General features: G+C 41.2%; 1 protein-coding gene across 5 annotated transcripts in view; it reads right to left on the reverse strand.

Annotated features, from left to right (window-relative positions):
* Hbs1l (HBS1 like translational GTPase) overlaps positions 1–15,949 on the reverse strand; it is a 71,852-nt gene extending 55,903 nt beyond the window's left edge. Inside the window, exons 1-5 of one of the 5 annotated variants that reach the window (XM_059272666.1) lie at positions 15,718–15,949; positions 12,386–12,451; positions 7,535–7,648; positions 3,732–3,926; positions 509–2,347 (exon numbers count right to left, since the gene is read on the reverse strand). In XM_059272666.1, the coding sequence (XP_059128649.1) occupies positions 927–2,347; positions 3,732–3,926; positions 7,535–7,648; positions 12,386–12,451; positions 15,718–15,760 (1,839 nt within the window). In that variant the 5' untranslated portion in view covers positions 15,761–15,949 and the 3' untranslated portion in view covers positions 509–926. The other 4 variants (XM_059272664.1, XM_059272667.1, XM_059272668.1 and 1 more) reach the window with 4 other exon arrangements.
* Positions 15,950–18,214: the final 2,265 nt, after the last annotated feature.

Here is an 18,214-nt window from a genome sequence, read left to right on the forward strand (position 1 = left end):
TCTGAAAAGCAGCAGTAGTGGCTATGTTCAGAAAATTTTCCAGGTGATCCTTATCCTACTAACTACAAGCACTCTCATGGGATCTGCCACTGCTGAACTTTGTCATGCCGGGCACAGCCATCAGGAGCAAAAAGGAGGGCTCCAGATCTCATTATTCACTGTAAAGAAACTGCTCAAGAAATCTGGTAAGACTATTTAAATAACATGCAAACATACTTCCAGACAGTTTCTATATGTTTATTTTGAAGAGGATGCCTTAGAAATCTATAAAATATATAACGTATAAAAATAATTTATGTATTAATTCAACTCCAATATATACATGGTCCCTTAAAAGATTTTCATTTTATCATTAAAAATGCACCTCAACTGTATTTCATAGTACTTTCAAAAATCCAGAATTTCCAAAGTCTCTACTAGGAAAGTTTTAGTGGTCATCTGAGTAAAATACTAAACTAGGAATGATGCCAATAACACTTGAAAATATAAGCAATCTCAGGTAATGTCATGTATCCTAAGAATAATTTTCACACTATGATCAGCCCAAGTAGTTGCACATTCATTTAAGAAAAAAGCACAAAAATATTTCATAGAAGAAAATATCTCCTCATAAAACTTAAGAAAGTTGGTTGTCAAATGAAATATCTGAGGCTCAATTCACAATATCACATTTCCATACGCACATTGTAAACATACACTCTACTAATGAGCTAGCAACTCAAATGAAACCAGTCATTACTCCAAGAAGACATCATAAAAAAAAAAAATTCTCAGTGCAAAAATCCTTACCAACTAAAGTTGTTATAATGGACTTAAGACAATTTTAATAAAAATCACAATTTGAATCCCATAATATAAATGATCCTACAAAGACTTTACATTAAGATTAAAAAGCTTGCAAGAGTAACCGAGCTCTCCTCTCGTTACTATTCTCTAGTAAATGCTTTCTTCTGATTAGCTTTTACAATGTCATCCGGGGATGCTGATTTGAAGTCAAATGGCGTTATTGCTACAAGTGGACTCATTTCTTTGTCCGAGACATCTTGAACTTGTCTGCTATAAAGGAAAGTCTTGTAGAGGTCAAGAGAGCGCCTCCTGCAGCTCTTCAGCGGGTAACGAAGACACAGCGTTGAAGCAAAAGCTGAAGGCCTAGCAGCAAGAGCCTTGGTCCAGGACACAGACAGAGGTGCTTTCCTAGCAAGGGAGCCTTTTCTGTTTTTCTTACCATCCTTAGGAGAACTGGAATTTTCCTCTAACTTGGGAGTTACAACTTTAGTGTCTGGGGTTGGAGCAACTGATGGGTCAGCTACAGGCTTTGGAACAGACTCTGGAGTTTTTATCAGGACACTAAGATCAATATTTGAATCAATTCCAGGACTCCTCAATTCAGACAAACTGAGCTCAAAGGAATCTCTCTTAATCTGAGAGTTGTCTAGGTCGATCGTTTTGGCAATCAAATCAGAAAGAGACAAATTCTCCAGGTCTCTTGTGGGAGAAGTTTTAGACAAGGCCAAAGACGACAGAGATCCTGTTAGCTCCAATACTCCAGTAGAAGCCTGAGAGCGGGTTGCCAGCTGTGACAGGGGGAGGGAACCCAAGCTAGCAGGCGACTGTTTACATAGATCGGACAACGTGAAGCACTGCCTGGGACTGTTCTCTCTGTGTTCCTCAAACAGCTCAGCTAGGGATGGACTTTCACACTGGGAAAACGGTAAACTGTTATTCTTTACAATATTATTCTTGGCACTTTGTCCGACATCAGTGTTTATACTGGGATTAAAATTATTTTCCAATGAGACAGGTAAGTGCAACGGGCTACTTAAACTTCCCAAGATGTTCTGCACTGGAATGCTTTGAAAATCAGGTAGAAAACTGCTTTGAACACCCAAAGAACCACTAGCTGCTGTGTTCCCTCCCATTAAGGACTTTAAGTCTGGTATTCCTTTGAAAGCAACATCTTCAGGAGCACACTCGCCTGTAGGAGGCCTTACCACATCAGCATCTGGAGTCTCAACAAGCCGACCCTGCAGAGTGTCTCTGGGGGACAGTCTGACTGATGGCTGACTTGCACAAGAATCTCTTGGCATATCATCAATGAGGTGAGCTAGGGACAGCTCCTTTGTTAACTTACATGATTCTAGTTCCTTTTCACTTTGGGGTCTGTCAAGTTTCTTTTTTCTATGAAGTAAATAGTGACTTGGCACAAGTGGAGAATTATGTGATCCATATTTTGCTATTGAGCTAGAACAATCAAAAGATTTGCTACTGCTACCCAAATGATTTTCTGATTGAGGATAAGAATTTTGAACATTTTTGGCTGAAACTTCAGAAGAAGAAATTAAGACTCCTTACCTTACAAAAGCCATCAATGTTCAGATGAGCGAGTTGACATTTGCAGAAGACAGTCACAGCAACCAAAAAGAGACATGAAATGAGGCATTTAATTACTAAGTGCTTCCCTTGATCCTGACATAACTAAAGCGACTCTTATTCATTGTTTAGCAATAGGGACCATGAGGAAAACGAGGACTATCACCTCTAACAAGCTAAGATGCCCTTACACTGTGTTCACTGATGTATGTGATGATAAGTAAACGTTCTAATCTCCATGAATTTACTCAATCATGGAGTTCATGAATGTGAAGCTCCATCACAGTGAAGTTGTCATGATTATCACAACTTTGAAAACTTCTTTTAAAAAATGAAAAACCGAGTTCTGTTTTTCTGTACTTTAATACATTAAGAACAAGAAGCACACAGCACCTGTGCTTTCCTGTGTTCTAGGGACACGTTATCAATACAGAAGACATTATCATCATGATCAATTAAAAGTACTTATTAAGCTCCACCCCATCACATACACACACAGAAACACGCTGATTTCACAGTGGAAGGCTGTGAGCAATTTTGCAGAGGTCTAACCCAAAGATTAAAGGATATATCAATCCAGTTAACAAATGACCACACACTAACAGAATCATGCCAATTAATACAACTGTACCTCAGTTCTCATGTCCACAAACTTCTAAACCCCAAACCCTACAAATATAAATTTAAAAATCTATTCTTGTTTTCTTATGCATTAGCTAAAAATGAAACGTGCGTAGTATAATTTTAATGTTATATTATTTAATGATACTTCAATAACATGAAGTTATAATTATCCATGATATAAGTACAGAGGAATTTTTAACATTAATGGCTGGGTACTCACTTCTGTCTCATCTCATTAGGATTTTAAAAGTTCAATAAGAAACTAACAAGAAGGAAAATGTCTTCTTTTATCTGATTTTATTTCCTTTGTGCTGTTGTTTATGCAAATACACATGCATGATGTAACAGGAAGTGAACACAATACTCAAAAACCCCCAAACTAGGGGGCTAGAGTTGGTTCAATGGTTAAGAGCACTGTCGTTCTTCTCCTGCCGAGGACCAAGGTTTAGTTCCCAGCACACACACAGGATGGCTCACAACCATCCTTAACTCCAGTTCAGGGGATCCAATACCTTCTTCTGACCTCCTAAGGCACTGCATACATGTGGGGCACAGATATAAATGCAGGCAAAACACTCATATACATAAAATAAAAATATCTTAACGAAATTGCAAACTAAAAAGCCACCTGACAATAACTGAGATAGCCGGAGTATCTAGGATTTTAACAACTCCAGCACACCATGAACATTAGTCTTTAAGCAGCCCAAAGAGCTACAGGAGGCGTGAAAGCATACCTTTGGACGCCTTTCCTGCAGGCACTGCTCTTTCGCTCTTCCCCTTCAAATCCTGCACATAATCTTGTTCCAGAACCACTGACAAAGCCTTCTGGACATCAAAGCTGTTCTTCAGAATTGCTTCAATCAGTATGTCATCGGGCACAGCATCTCCCAGTACCTCTCTCATGTGATCAAGGCATGAATAGAGACGAGCTAGAACACAAAACGGAGATGAAAAGCTGTACTACACAGCATCTCAAAAGAGGTCACGATCTTCACATTTGACCAGAGAATTTAAATTATACTAGGACACTCAAACTTTCCTTCTCTTTAGTAGAAATTACTTATAATGATTATATTTTATCTACTATGTACTTGTCTTCTCACATCATTAATGAAACAATCAATGTAATGAATGTTTCTGAATAACACTTGAAAAAAATACTTATAAACTGTATACAGTAATACACATTCTCAGTACAGGATGAGGTTACACACCTTCCAATTGCTTAAAAAAATATAAATGGATGGAGCCGGAGAGATAGCTCAGAGGGTAAGAGCCGGTACTATAACTATAACAGAGGACCCAAATTTGGTTCCCAAGCACCCACGTTGGGCAGGTCAGATCAGCCTGTAACTCCAGCTCCAGATGATCCAATACCCTCTTTTGAGGTCTCTTTTGAAGTCTACAGGCATCTTCACTCATGTGCATAAGCCAACAAACATACAGACATACACATATACATGTAGTTAAAAATAATAAAAATACATCTTTCAAAAAACACAAATGGCATACTCTAACACTTTAGACAGTGATGGTGAAACTTCTACCAACCACTTTTAGCATGCATAGAAAGGGAAAGGGACTGTGTGAGACTATTTCAAACTTGTCAGTTTGAAAAATACTGTATTTCTTACATGTCATAAATTACTACTTCAAGTTTTTTTCAAACTGACAAGCTCTCCATAGCCAACAAATACCATCCTTTATAGTTATCAAAATAATTTAGCATAAAAATAATCAAGTCCAAGAAATAAAGAAGAAGGAAATGAACATTCATTTTTGAAACCATATTTAAATCTGGAATTGTATTGCTTAAAGATTTTCATTTTTCTTATAACTAAGCTATTATAAAAAGTCAGTATAACACTCATCAGTCTTCATACCTTTAAGAGCTAAAACAGGACCAGGTACCTAGAGGCTAAAGAATAAAAACAAATACTCATTTGCATATTACAGCACTTGGCAATTTTCACACTGATCATATCCAATCCTCATAGAAACTCTGGATGCTAGACATGTCACAGAAAGTAACTGAAGTGCACCTCATAAGCTTCTGGGCTGCCATCTATTATGAGGCATCTATTATCAAGACTTTCCTTAGTAAAAGCTATACTGCATGCTTAACTGCTTAATTACAAAAATAAATTCCTTAAATACCAGGACGATTCTGCTTTGCCTCTGTATAAGATTTAACAGGATTTCCCTATTACTAGGAAAGTATTATGTATTGAATTAATACATCAATCACTAAAATGGGAAGGCAACACTTAGCAGAGCTAGCATCAGAACATCTAATAATCACAGGATCTATTCCCTACATATTTGTAATGAGGAAAAGTACTAGGGGGTGAAAAGTGGAGACTGCACAGTCAGGCTGGCCTAATTAATTTACAGCCTAATCATGTTCCTATAAAATAAGACTTACCAAGAAGGCCAGTCAGATCCAGTATGTTAAAAGAACGCCTGCAAGCACTTAGTTAACATGGGTCACAAGTATTTCTGTCATGTAAGTAGTTGCATGTCAGGATGGAAAGTTAGTCTTTTTTTCACAAATAACTTGACTTTCATAGGTCCTAACCAATGACCACAGAAGCACACATAGCAGAAAAATGACTTCTCTGTCCACCTCCTCATCCTGGAGACTGTGCTAACACAAGGACTTCTCCTCTGTTCCTATCTTCTCATCCTGGAGACTGTGCTAACACAAGGACTTCTCCTCTGTCCACCTTCTCATCCTGGAGACTGTGCTAACACAAGGACTTCTCCTCTGTTCCTATCTTCTCATCCTGGAGACTGTGCTAACACAAGGACTTCTCCTCTGTTCCTATCTTCTCATCCTGGAGACTGTGCTAACACAAGGACTTCTCCTCTGTTCCTATCTTCTCATCCTGGAGACTGTGCTAACACAAGGACTTCTCCTCTGTTCCTATCTTCTCATCCTAGAGACTGTGCTAACACAAGGACTTCTCCTCTGTTCCTATCTTCTCATCCTGGAGACTGTGCTAACACAAGGACTCCTCTGTTCCTATCTTCTCATCCTGGAGACTGTGCTAACACAAGGACTCCTCTGTTCCTATCTTCTCATCCTGGAGACTGTGCTAACACAAGGACTTCTCCTCTGTTCCTATCTTCTCATTCTGGAGACTGTGCTAACACAAGGACTTCTCCTCTGTTCCTATCTTCTCATTCTGGAGACTGTGTTAACACAAGGACTTCTCCTCTGTCCACCTCCTCATCCTGGAGACTGTGTTAACACAAGAACTTCTCCTCTGTCCACCTTCTCATCCTGGAGACTGTGCTAACACAAGGACTTCTCCTCTGTTCCTATCTTCTCATCCTAGAGACTGTGCTAACACAAAGAAACACTCCAGGGTATATGCACTAGCTCTGTAATCCGCCAGATATTCAAGTGAATCTACAGAGTTGACAAAATTCAGTTTTTCCTACTTTCTAATTTTGTATATTTGTGCCTTCTTTCCATTTATTCCGATTTTGTTAGCCCCTGGCATTTAAAAAAATATTTATGTATGAGTGTTTTGCCTTCATGTACGTATGTGCATCATGCCAAGCCTGGGGTCCCAGAAGTCAAAAGAGAGATCTGATCCCATGGAACTGGAGTAATGGATGCTTGTGAATTACCACGTAGCGGCTAGGAACTGAACCCAGATCTTCTAGAAGAGCAGCAAGTACTCTTAACCCCTGGGCCTTCTTCTCCAGCCCCAGGAGTCGATGTTTTATTAACATATTCAAAGATCAGCTTACAGACCCTCCATTTCTTTCTGTTTCCAAATGAATTCTAAACTTTCAATTAAAAACATATATAGATAAAGGTCGAACTGCAAAGGAAGAGCAGGGCAGCTCGGCCTCACTCATTCTCCACAGACAGCATTACTCATGGACCTGGCCAGCTCAGCTCTCCATCAGTCATGGTTTGAGAAAAGGCACACGTGAAATTGATTTGTAAAAGGAAGCCAACACATAGTTATCCTTTTGCAATGTTTAAAAGAGTTACAAATAAGCAAACAACCAATGCTATTACTCCTCACAGACCCCATATTGAAACTTCACTCACACAGACATGACACCAGAACAGCTGGGAAGTGTTCTTCTGGTCTTCAACGCTTTCTTCTTTACATTTCCTGGAAGCTATCATTCTTGTCAATAAAGCAGCCCCTGCCACTTAATCATCAGCTCCACAAGAGCTCATGAACCACGAGTCTTTCCAAGTTCTTCTAACAAATCCCTGGAATTTTCTTCCATGTAAACAACGAGAGGATGAGAAAACTCACTCTCAAAGACCCCAGTTACTAAATAGCTGATATGCTTAATGGAATCAATTTCTCAATCACACAGTTAAACAGACTTCTCAATAAACACATTAAATAAGATGCAAATTTTCCTTCAAAGTATAAGATATGTTTGTACCATTACTGTTCATAACCACTATTAAGAATAATCTCAATAAAATTCACAAGTTCTTACTTGATGATTAATCATTTACAGATAATGAAGACATGCTATTTTTAAAAAGCCATACCTTGATCAATTTCACTTAACTGGTGATTCAAAAGAGAATTAGAAGACTCTTTCAGATCTTCATAACCATATTCTTCTACAGGGTTGTCACGTCGTGAGTAAATAAACTGAGCAGCTAGAATACAAAATGAAGAATGCTATAATAAAGCCAGTTCTCAAATTTTCTTCTTCTTTAACACAAGTTAAAATAAAGGAGACGGGGCTATAGTTCACTGGTGAAGTGCTGCCCTAATACGCATACGGTCCTGAGTTTGATTCTCAACACTGACATTGAGAAATCCTATCTGAAGGCACTAAAGCAGAAAGAAAGAGAGGAAAATGTCAGGATGTCCTGCTCTGGCCTCTGTATGCTCATTCAGAGGGCAGGCACCTGCATATTCATATGCATGCATTTTAAACACATACACACACACACACACACACACACACACACACACACGGCTAGGCATGCCAATTCACATGCATGATTACACACACACACACACACACATCTGATCATCGCTTACAACCAGTCTGACAAGTGATGAAATTGGAACTACTCCACGACTGCATCAATCCTACCCAAGTTCTAAGTCCCGAGACGAACACCTTTGTAATGTCGTCTTCCTTCTTCCCCCAATTTCCAGGACCACTCCACTGATTTCACCCTTGCCCACTATTATGTCCCCTTATTCCTCTTGGTACTGACATTTTAAAGCACAGAGCAAGCTTACTGATCTGCTTAAGAAAGTACTCAAGATGTATTTGCAGAGTGAAGCCAACATTACTTTAATTTTGCTATTCAAGAAACATTAATTTTGTTTCCAGAATCCAAAAGGTTACCAAAAGCATACGCTCTAAGTTTTAAAATATATTTTTTAGATTTTAACTTTTTAAATTGATTCTTTGTGAATTTCCCATCACACAACTCAATCCCACTCATCTCCATAGCAGCCTTCTTCCCTTAAAAAATTTCCCCCACAAAGAAAACAAAAACAAAAATCCCGATGAGGAAGCTGCAGTGTGCCACCATGTGTCACAGTGCATCACACAGTCTACCTTTTGGCCCAAAAAGTTTGACTTGCAAACGTTTATTGCAATCAAACACCAGTGTAGTTCCAGGTCTCAGGCTTCTGCTACACTAGTGACACTGGATCCTCTCCGGTACCCTGTTGTTGCCCTGTGTCATGGAGATCCTGCAGCTTTGGTTATACAGGACTGGCCCCTTCACAGGCTCCAGAAGCTCATGGGTGGGGTCAATGTTGGGGTGAGCCAACTCAAAAGCCCTGGATCTGGGCCTGAATGGCAGCTGAGGTGGTCACCCCACTCGCTCTCCTGGATCTGGGCCTGAGTGGCGGCTGAGGTGGTCACCCCACTCGCTCTCCTGGATCTGGGCCTGAGTGGCGGCTGGGGTGGTCACCCCACTCGCTCTCCTGGATCTGGGCCTGAGTGGCGGCTGGGGTGGTCACCTCACTCACTCTCCTGCACCTGTGCTACCAGAGCCAGCTCAGGGGAGGGGTGGGGCTGGCTCTCACGGCTGTGGCAGATGGCAAGGGCAGGACCAGATCTCCTGCACTCATGCCACTGGGGCCAGCTCTCCAGCACTGCCCTGACAAGGTGTGGGGCCAACTCACCAGAGTGCTACAGCCAGCCAGGGGCAAGGCCAGCTATCCTGTGCTGGTACCACTATGTGACCAGTAAGAGGCAGGGCCGTGTTCACGCCCTCAGGGCTCTCCCACACTCACGCCACCAGGGACGAGCTCTACTGTGCTACCCAGGAGAGGTGCAGACCTGCTCTCTTGTGCAGCCAGCAAGGGGTGGAGACAGTTCTGTGGAGTGAGCACTCCCGCCAACAGCGAGGGGCAGGGCCAGCTAAGTATGATGCTCAGCCATGATTCAGGCTGCAGCCCAGACCACCAACATCCACTTGGCCTTTGATAGTAACATGGGCCATGGACACCAACACAGACCCCGGCTGCAGTAGGGCCTCAGACCCAGACATGGCCCTCAGTGGCAGCACAGGACACTCAAATGAGTCTGGCCCCTAGTGGCAGGACATCAACATGGCTTCAGGTGGCAGTGCAGGTTCCTCATGTAAGTCTGTTCCTCACCACCATTGCATCTCCAGTTCCACGTCACTCCAGGGCGCATGAACCGCTCCGCTTCTTTCCCATCTCTCCACTAGATATTTATTCAACGTAGTGGCACCTGCCGCCCCAGCCTGCTTATGTGTTGTCTTCCAGGCCCTAGGTGTCTCTACTTATGTAATGTGTAAGTATTTTGCTCTAATGTATGTCTGTACAACACATGCATGCTATGTGCCCTTGAAGATCAGAGAGGGCATACTCCCGTCAGCACGCTCAGGACTGTTCTCCACCCATCAGACTACAGCAGTGACCTGTCTGAACCCACAGCTGTAAAAAGGCCAAAAAGGTATGTGTGGGGCTCTTCTTACACACAAATTGATACTGAGTAAAGGTTCTGAACTAAAATATAGCAAGGGACTACTTCCAACTTACATTAATTCAAACAAAATACACTATTCAAATTGCTTTTCCTGGTTCTTTTGTTATTCCTGCCCTGACATACATTCAATAATCAGTATGAAAAATCTTTCTAAAGGAAATTTTAAAGAGCTACATTTAAAACATTTAAAAAACCACCTTTTATCAAGTATGCTTAGAAATCAAAACTACATCCATTTGTGACTCAAGTTTAGAAGTCTCTATGAATTGGCAAAGCAACTCAATTACAGCTTCAGTAGACCATGAGTACAGTGTGTTCACCTCTTGAATGAACAAAACGTAGATTTTTATTTCCTGAGCTACTCGGGAATTTGTTCATTTGTTCCTTCATCCCCTAACTGAGAAGTACTCTTCTAAAGGGTATTCAGATATGGTGATGGCTGACCTTGACTGTGGAAGAAGGAATCTCGGTTAAGGAACTGCCGCCATCAGGATGGCCTGCAAGCATGTCTTCGGGGGCATTTTCGTTGCATAAACCCTGTCCTCCCCAAGGTGCTTTATGTCTGGTATTTTATTTATTTTAGTCCAGCCACAAAGGAGCAAATGAGGACAGACACCAACAATGACAGCAGTGATGAAGAGGTGGGTCTGCTTCACAGAGCAGCCTACCAAGAACACGGCGGCAAAGCCTATGCTCTGCCACGGCAGGGTGCTGCTCTAAATAACAGAAACTATTCTAAAGCTGTTCACTTCTCATCGGAAATTACCGGAAACACACGCTAAAAAATGACCGAGGCCCAGTACATGGTGCTCAGGCCTGTGATCCTAACTTCTGGGGCTCTGAAACAGGGACTCCCAGGCTGCAGGTCAGTCAACGATGCACGCTATGTTCCAAGCAGCGCAGGCTAGAGTGTGCTCTGGTCTAACACTACTGCTATGCCACACATTTTCCTTTTCTTGACTGTTTTTGGTAGTGGTGGGGGTTTTGTTACTACTGTCTTCCTATGGGGTGGTGTTGGGGGTCACACCCAGGATCTCACACATGCCTACTAAACTACATGCATGCCTACTAATCTACATTCCCCACCTATAAATGTTCTAGAAAATAAAAATTCATATCCACATGCTTCTGTTAAAAGTGAGTTTATCAAAGAAGCAAAACTATCTATTGTTCAGTGATGTCAGTAAACTAACTGTGAGTAATCACTACTGTATAAAGAATCCACTTTCACACAAACCATACTCAATAAACCCTGTAGATCTCAACTTGTTTTTGAGACATGATCTTGCTTTGTAGCCCAGGCCAGCTTCAAACTCAGAGTTCAGCTTGTTTCTGACTCCTGAGTGCTAGGATTAAAGACATGTGCCACCACACCTAGCAGACCTCAACTCTTATAAGCCTCTCAAATCCACATCTAAGTATTACTATTCTTACCCTCAATAAATGGTTCCCAAAGGCCAGTCCAATATTCCAAATATTCCTGATATAATTACTACTATATGCCTTCAGAGGTCTTAGAATTTCACTAATGATCAATTAACATTTCAATGGATTTATATTAACTACATGATACAGAGACTATTAGAAAAGAAGTCTTCAAAGGTTTCCTTAAACTGCTTAATTTTTGTTTAAAATGGATCAGTGAGCAAGAGCTCTTACTACACAAGGATGAGGGTCTGAGTTCGAATACCCATGAAAAACCAGGTGTGGCCATGTACATGCCTGTAAACCACTACTTTGGGTGGCAGGAACAGCAGGATCTCTGAGGTCTGTTGGCCGTCAGCCTATGAGATCTTGTCACAAAGGACTAAAGTGAAGAGTGATAGCTGAGGTTTTCTCCATGCTCCCATGTATGCACAGAAGCATGCACCTACACCAACATATACACCACACACACACACACACACACACACACACACACACACACACAAATGAACAAAAAAATTACTCATGGGTAAAGAAATTCTTATAGGTGAACTTGGTGGGGCATACTTACAAACTCATCTACGCATGGCCAAAGTTGGAGGACCACCAGGAAATCAAGGCCACCCTGGACTATATAAAGTCTATTTTTTGTTTTCAAATAAGCCATTATAAAAACTTTAAATTTCAACATGTGAGTATGTAAGTAAATACACACATACACATACGTTTTTTTGTTTTGTTTTGTTTCAAGATAGGGTTTCTCTGTGTAGCCCAGGCTGTCGTCAAACTCAGAGATCCCCCTGCCTCTGCCTCCTGAGTGCTGGGATTAAAGGCGTGCTCCACCACTGCCTAGCTACATATCTTTGTAAAAATTACATATTATAGTCTTATGACTCTAGTCCAGGATGACAATCATATTTACTTGACCTTTTTAAACAGCCAAATCAAAGAAATCTTTTTTTTTTTTTTTTTAACAACTTACCTGTTGATGGTGAAATACAATAGTCATCCTCCACAGACTGGCCATACAAATCATCTTCTTCAAAATCTAAAACAAAAAACAGATTCATTTATAAGTTCAATCAGTCTTCTATATTAATGAGCAAACACCTGAATTATCTACAAAATACATTAAAATATCAACTTTCAAGGAACCTGAATGTCTATTTTCCCATAAATTCCAAGAATTCTACCCACAAAGTAGATATTTACTAACAATCTAAATTACTGACAACCTATACTTTAAAAAAAAATACATAGGCCTTCTGTTTTAAGCTAATTGGGCTTTATTTGATTTTCTCACATATTTCATGTGATCAAAAACCAGTAATAATCCTGTAGATAAAATATGTGAATTGTCTAATTGTTCACAGAACCTGAGGTAAGCCACCCGCTTCATTCTAGGCAAACATCTTTACAAAACTGGGGGGTGTAGGGTATACACTCCAACTATAAAGTTATTCTTCGTGGAGAACAGGAAGCCCAACTCCTATGACCGGTAAGTCTTCAAGTGGAGTATGCAAGTGGAGTAAGTAATTCTTAACGGAGTATGTTCTTGGTTGAGATTTTCCAAGGTTGCTTCTCTCTCTGGGTAAGGTTCCAGAAGGCTTCCCTGCCACCTTTACCTTCAGCAGCCTCCTCTAATTTCTTGTCTTCAAAGTATAGCCCATGTTTCAATGCATGAGAAATTACAGTTCCTTCCAGGAAAAACTTAGTTTAGCAAAGTACCTGGCATACATGGGGCAAGAAATTGATGTGTTCCCAAGTTGATGAGTCAAACTATTTAAAACCCTGAAGGAACATGAACTCATACTAGAGACCATTAAAGAGATATTTCCAGTACAAAGTGTGCGCATTTCCAGCTCTGTCAATGCCCAAAGTCTAACAGCCCAGAAGAGGATGATTACAAAACTGTATGATGAGTGTTCAACACGAGAAATACAGAGCAATCTGGGAACACATATGTGAAAACTAGAATTTCCCCAAGAATAGAACATTCAAACCAATTCCAAAGAAGAGTTAGCCATCTTTCTAGGGCATTTATACAGCAGGAACAGCATGAATTAAAGGCTAAGACCAAAGGTCATGGCAATGGAAATTTGTATGACTGCTACTATCAGATAAAACTATGTGAGATTCAATAAAACCAGACTGTAATCCCAAATTTAAAGATGTCATTCATTTACAACCCCCTCCCCAAAAAACTAACTTTAGATATAACAAATCACTTTTACTAGTTGAGATGACCTAAAGTGCTACAGTATTAAACGCATGAAGAAAATTCTCTGAAATCTTCCTAACGTGGTTCATTTCTTCAAAACATTGGCGTGATTCACTACACCTAAGGTACCACACCAGCTACTGGACTAGACATTAAAGTGGGGCTTTTGAACTCGCGGAGACAGGCTGCAAACGTAGAATGGTTGCTTGCCCGTTATGCACAAAGCCCTAGGTCGCAACGGCCAGTACTACATAAACCAGGCCTGCCAGTCCATGACTGTTATCTATGACTTGGGAGCCAGAATCAGCATCAGGAGGATTAGAAATTCATCATCCTTGGCTATATAGTGAACTTGAGTCCAACACAGGCTACAAGAAACTCTGTCTCAAAACAAAAACAAGGAAAAAAAAAATAGTAGTTAAAGCAGTCAAGAAAAATACTCCAACTCACACAGATAAACAAAACAGGTGTTACAAAGACGAACCAACAGGTTTTAGACCTCAAAACTGAATATACCTAATAAAATTGAAATACTTGTATAAATTGTTAATTATTGAAAGTCCAAAGGGAAGCCTAACTGGGAAGAAGACCAGACATTGAAAATGAATTACACTTTCGTAAGCAGGAAGGGAGAAACACCCATGACAGGACAGGGCAGGCTTGGTTATGATGTCACCAATTGTTACAAAGAAATATAACCTGATCTCAGGTAGCCAAGCTAAGAAGGTATTTAGCACTGACTCTCAGAGAACACAGAACTCTAGTCAAATACTTCACCCAGAAATCCTGAACCTTTCTGATCCAGACGTTCTCTTCCACAATGCCCCCACAGCACTGTCATTACATGGTGTGGAATCTCTCATGTTTTAACCAGCTGCTCCTTTTAGACAGTCCTTAATAGCTTAAGCAGTACTCTAAGCACTCAGTTATCACTGGATGGGGAAATAAATTACTAAAGAAATGGGTGTCCTTTATTTCATATCTACAAAATCCCTCCCAGTCTCAAGTCATTTCTCAGCGGTGGTGGACTGCAAGGCATTTTATTCATTTCCTACAATATTCTGACAGCGAATGTCTGCAAAGTAAGACACTCCAGGCAGACAGGGCCGAAGTCTCCAAATGCAGCAGCTGGTATCCAATCCTGTCTGAGTACACTGATGCTCACAATCTCCCAGGGGTGCCAATGCCAACCGACTTCTTCCACATAATATGTTCTCCATTTTACAAAGCAGTAGGTCTTTACTCCTTTTGCATTAGTTCAATTTGTTTTTATTTTTATCTTCTCTGATGCTTGATAATACCTATTATTATACACTCATGGCTTGACGTAGCCTTCCTAAAACCACTTTCTGCTTAACTCCTTGAGACCATTAATATGCGTATTTTTTCATATTAAAAAAAAAATCAGTGAGTCCTTTTCCATGACCCCCATTTTGAAATATACTTATATTAAGTGCTATCAGTTAATAATTGAGTATACACTTCAAGATCAGCAAATCGACTTAATTCCTTGAGCCTTTTAAACCTGAATCTTTTCTGTTTCTTACGTCCCCCATTCTGAAGTTCGTTGAACATTCGGGTCAAGCGAGGTTCTGCAGTCAAGACGCGCGAACCCAGGCAAAAACATTATATAAATCTTAACAGTTTTAGCAGGTCGGTTGAACGTAAGCACTAAGCCAGCCTGTTTTTATAAATAAATAATGCCTGGGGGGGGGGGGCACGTCTGAAGGAGGGCTTGTGAGACAGAAGTTAGAAACCGGCACGTGAGTCCCCAAATGAAACAATGAGAAAAGAGGTGACGCTTAGATACGAAAGAGCATCGGACGCCAACGTCGCCAACATCTGTAGGCCCTTGAGAGATGCTACACTGTCCCCCGTCCGGAAATAAGGTCAATCCAGGAGGCAGAAATCACGCTATCGTCCTTCCTTCCCCGGGACTCTGATGTCCTACCCTTTCCCTCTCCCCTCCTCACCACAAACACCAGTTCTAGCACGGCTCCGGGGGTCCGCGCTCCGATCCAGGCGGCTGTAAGGAGGCCCGGGTCCCAGCTGGAACCGCTAAGATGACGGCCCGGCGCGGCCCTGCCACCCACCTTCATCGTAGTTGTAGCCTCGGACGTTCCGATGCCGGGCCATCGCGGCACACAGGGCGTCGGCCACAGTCCCGTCCCAAGAACTCGGCTCAGACACGGAGAAGGCGCCAACGGCGGCCGGGAGACCTCTTCCGCGCCATCTTGGCTTCCGCCAGGCCTCTGCGCCGAGCGTCTGCGCAGACGCGACGTCACGCCTGCGCACGACGCGACGGCAAGCTCTCAGGGTCACAGCCGGCCTCCCAAGAACGCGTGCGCACTCGCGAGCCCGGCCGGGTGGTGCAAGGCCCCGCCCACCAGCAAGTTGGCTGACGTGGATTGCAAAGCCGGAAATTCTTTCAGCTACCTCCACGCTGTGGATTTGCAGTGCACAGTACAAGCAGGGATCTTTGACCTCCACCAGCGTTCAGGATTATTTTCCAGATTTGGTTTTTGATTATCTGGAAGGCTGCCTAATTTTCTCAATAAGAGCAAGGACTCTGTTTCAGCTTTTAGGTTTTAGGTAAACGTGACAGGCAGGCAACAAACATGTGTAAATGTGGCATAATAATTAGTCCAAGCTTTAGAGGGAGCAAGACTTTTTGAACAAGTAATTAAAATATAGCTACACTGGGTGACTATGCTTTGTGGGTAATTCATGGCTTCAGATATGGGCTCCATCCTTTATTAACAGCTCTGGTAAACAACTGTCTGGCCTTAGCTATGTAAACTATTTTCATTAACACGGATTAATTAAGAAAGATGCCTTAGGCGTTGATTGAATACATAAACATGTGAACTTGCTGAGAGCCCCTTGTACAGCTTTTCAGACACAGCGCTAGCCTTGGATGCTTATGATGTAATACATAATACATAAAATCTATAACCTGTTATTAAACATCCTCGTTTCGTAAAACATAAGGCTAATAGTGCTGTGTAAAAACATCAACCCCATTATCATAATGAACAGGCCGCTTTGTTGTAGCTTGTTTTTGCAAAGCCAAGACCTTGTATCAAAGGCAAATGTCAGCTTCTGCCTTACTCAGCTTTTCTTATTCACAATAATGAGAAAACACAAATTAAATTCATATTTGTAAATGGCTCAGGTTTGGGTTCTCACTACCGAATGGTTATTCTTAACTATCATTGTTTAATATGGCTTGAAGGCAAAGTTTTACGGAAAAAAAAAAAAAAAGCAGATGCTAATTTTATATGGTCCTTAAGTGTTTTATTTTACGCCTTCAAATAATTTCTACATTGCCACCTATCTCTTTGTAAGTGAAGATAGTATCTCACTCATATATTATCTAACTCATAAAGTTGTAAAAAAGATATTTGCCCGTGTAAGAGAACTTAGCATAGAACATTAAAGTGCTGAAAAATATTAAATGTGCTAGACATGGTGCCTCATTCCTTTAATCTCCGTACTTGGTAGGTGGAAGCAGGAAAATCGGGAGGTCTAGGTCATCCTCGGCTACACAGGGGCGGCCAGGCCCACCAGCACTCTTGGAGACCCTGTCTCTTGAATACACCTATGTAAAACTGAAACACAAATGACAACTTCTATCCCACTGTAATCATCAACGCTGCTAACTACAACTTACTGAGGCAACTCTTGGAGTAAATGAGTTATGAATTGACCACATCAATGGTACAGGGCAGTGAATAAGGGAAATGATCCTTCTGCCAAAGAGGTGATACAAAATCTGGCTCTGTGGACCAGTTCGTTTTGCATTGATTTGTGAAAAATATAAATGAAAATAGCATACTACTTGTGCTTGTTAGTTTCACTGTCAACTTGACATAACTTAGACTCACTCACCTGGAAATTGCTTTATCAGATTGTCCTGTGAGGCATTGTCTTGCTCGATGATTGATGTGGGAGGTTCCAGTCTACTCTTGGGTGCACCCTCCCTAGGTAGGTGGGCCTGGGCTGTATAAAAAGCTAACTGAGCAGAATCAGAGAGTGAATCAGTGAGCAGCGTTCTATAGTTTCTGATTCAGTTTCTGCTTGAGTTCCTGCCCTGACTTCCCTCAGTGATGGCCTGGAACTTGGAAGTGTGAGTCAAATAAACGGTTCCCTTCCCCCAAGTTGCTTTTGGTCAGAGTCTTTTACCACAGCAACAGAATGAAACTAGAATGCTGCTTTTTGATAGTGATATTGAAGTAACATTGAAAACAATAAACAGTACATACTTAATGTCTATAATTTAAAATGTTTACATGTATGTAAATGCCAGCAAAACCATCAACCCAATCAAGACAATGAACACATGCAGACTCTCAAGCGTTTATATATAGAATATAAAATTCCAAAATGTCCAGGGATCCTTCTGCCCTCCATGACTTCCCCAACATAGACTTGGCAACAGTTTGTACTTGTTTGTATTTTTTAAAATTTCATGCGGATGAAACCTGGCAGTATGTGTTCTTTTTGATGCCTCCTTTTATTCAGTGTAACTATTTTGAGATTCAGTCACATAGGTGCTTGAATCAACAGTTTATTTCTTTTTCTTTCAGA

This window comes from Peromyscus eremicus, chromosome 8b, assembly GCF_949786415.1.
Source record: "Peromyscus eremicus chromosome 8b, PerEre_H2_v1, whole genome shotgun sequence".
NCBI classification, from domain to species: domain Eukaryota; kingdom Metazoa; phylum Chordata; class Mammalia; order Rodentia; family Cricetidae; genus Peromyscus; species Peromyscus eremicus.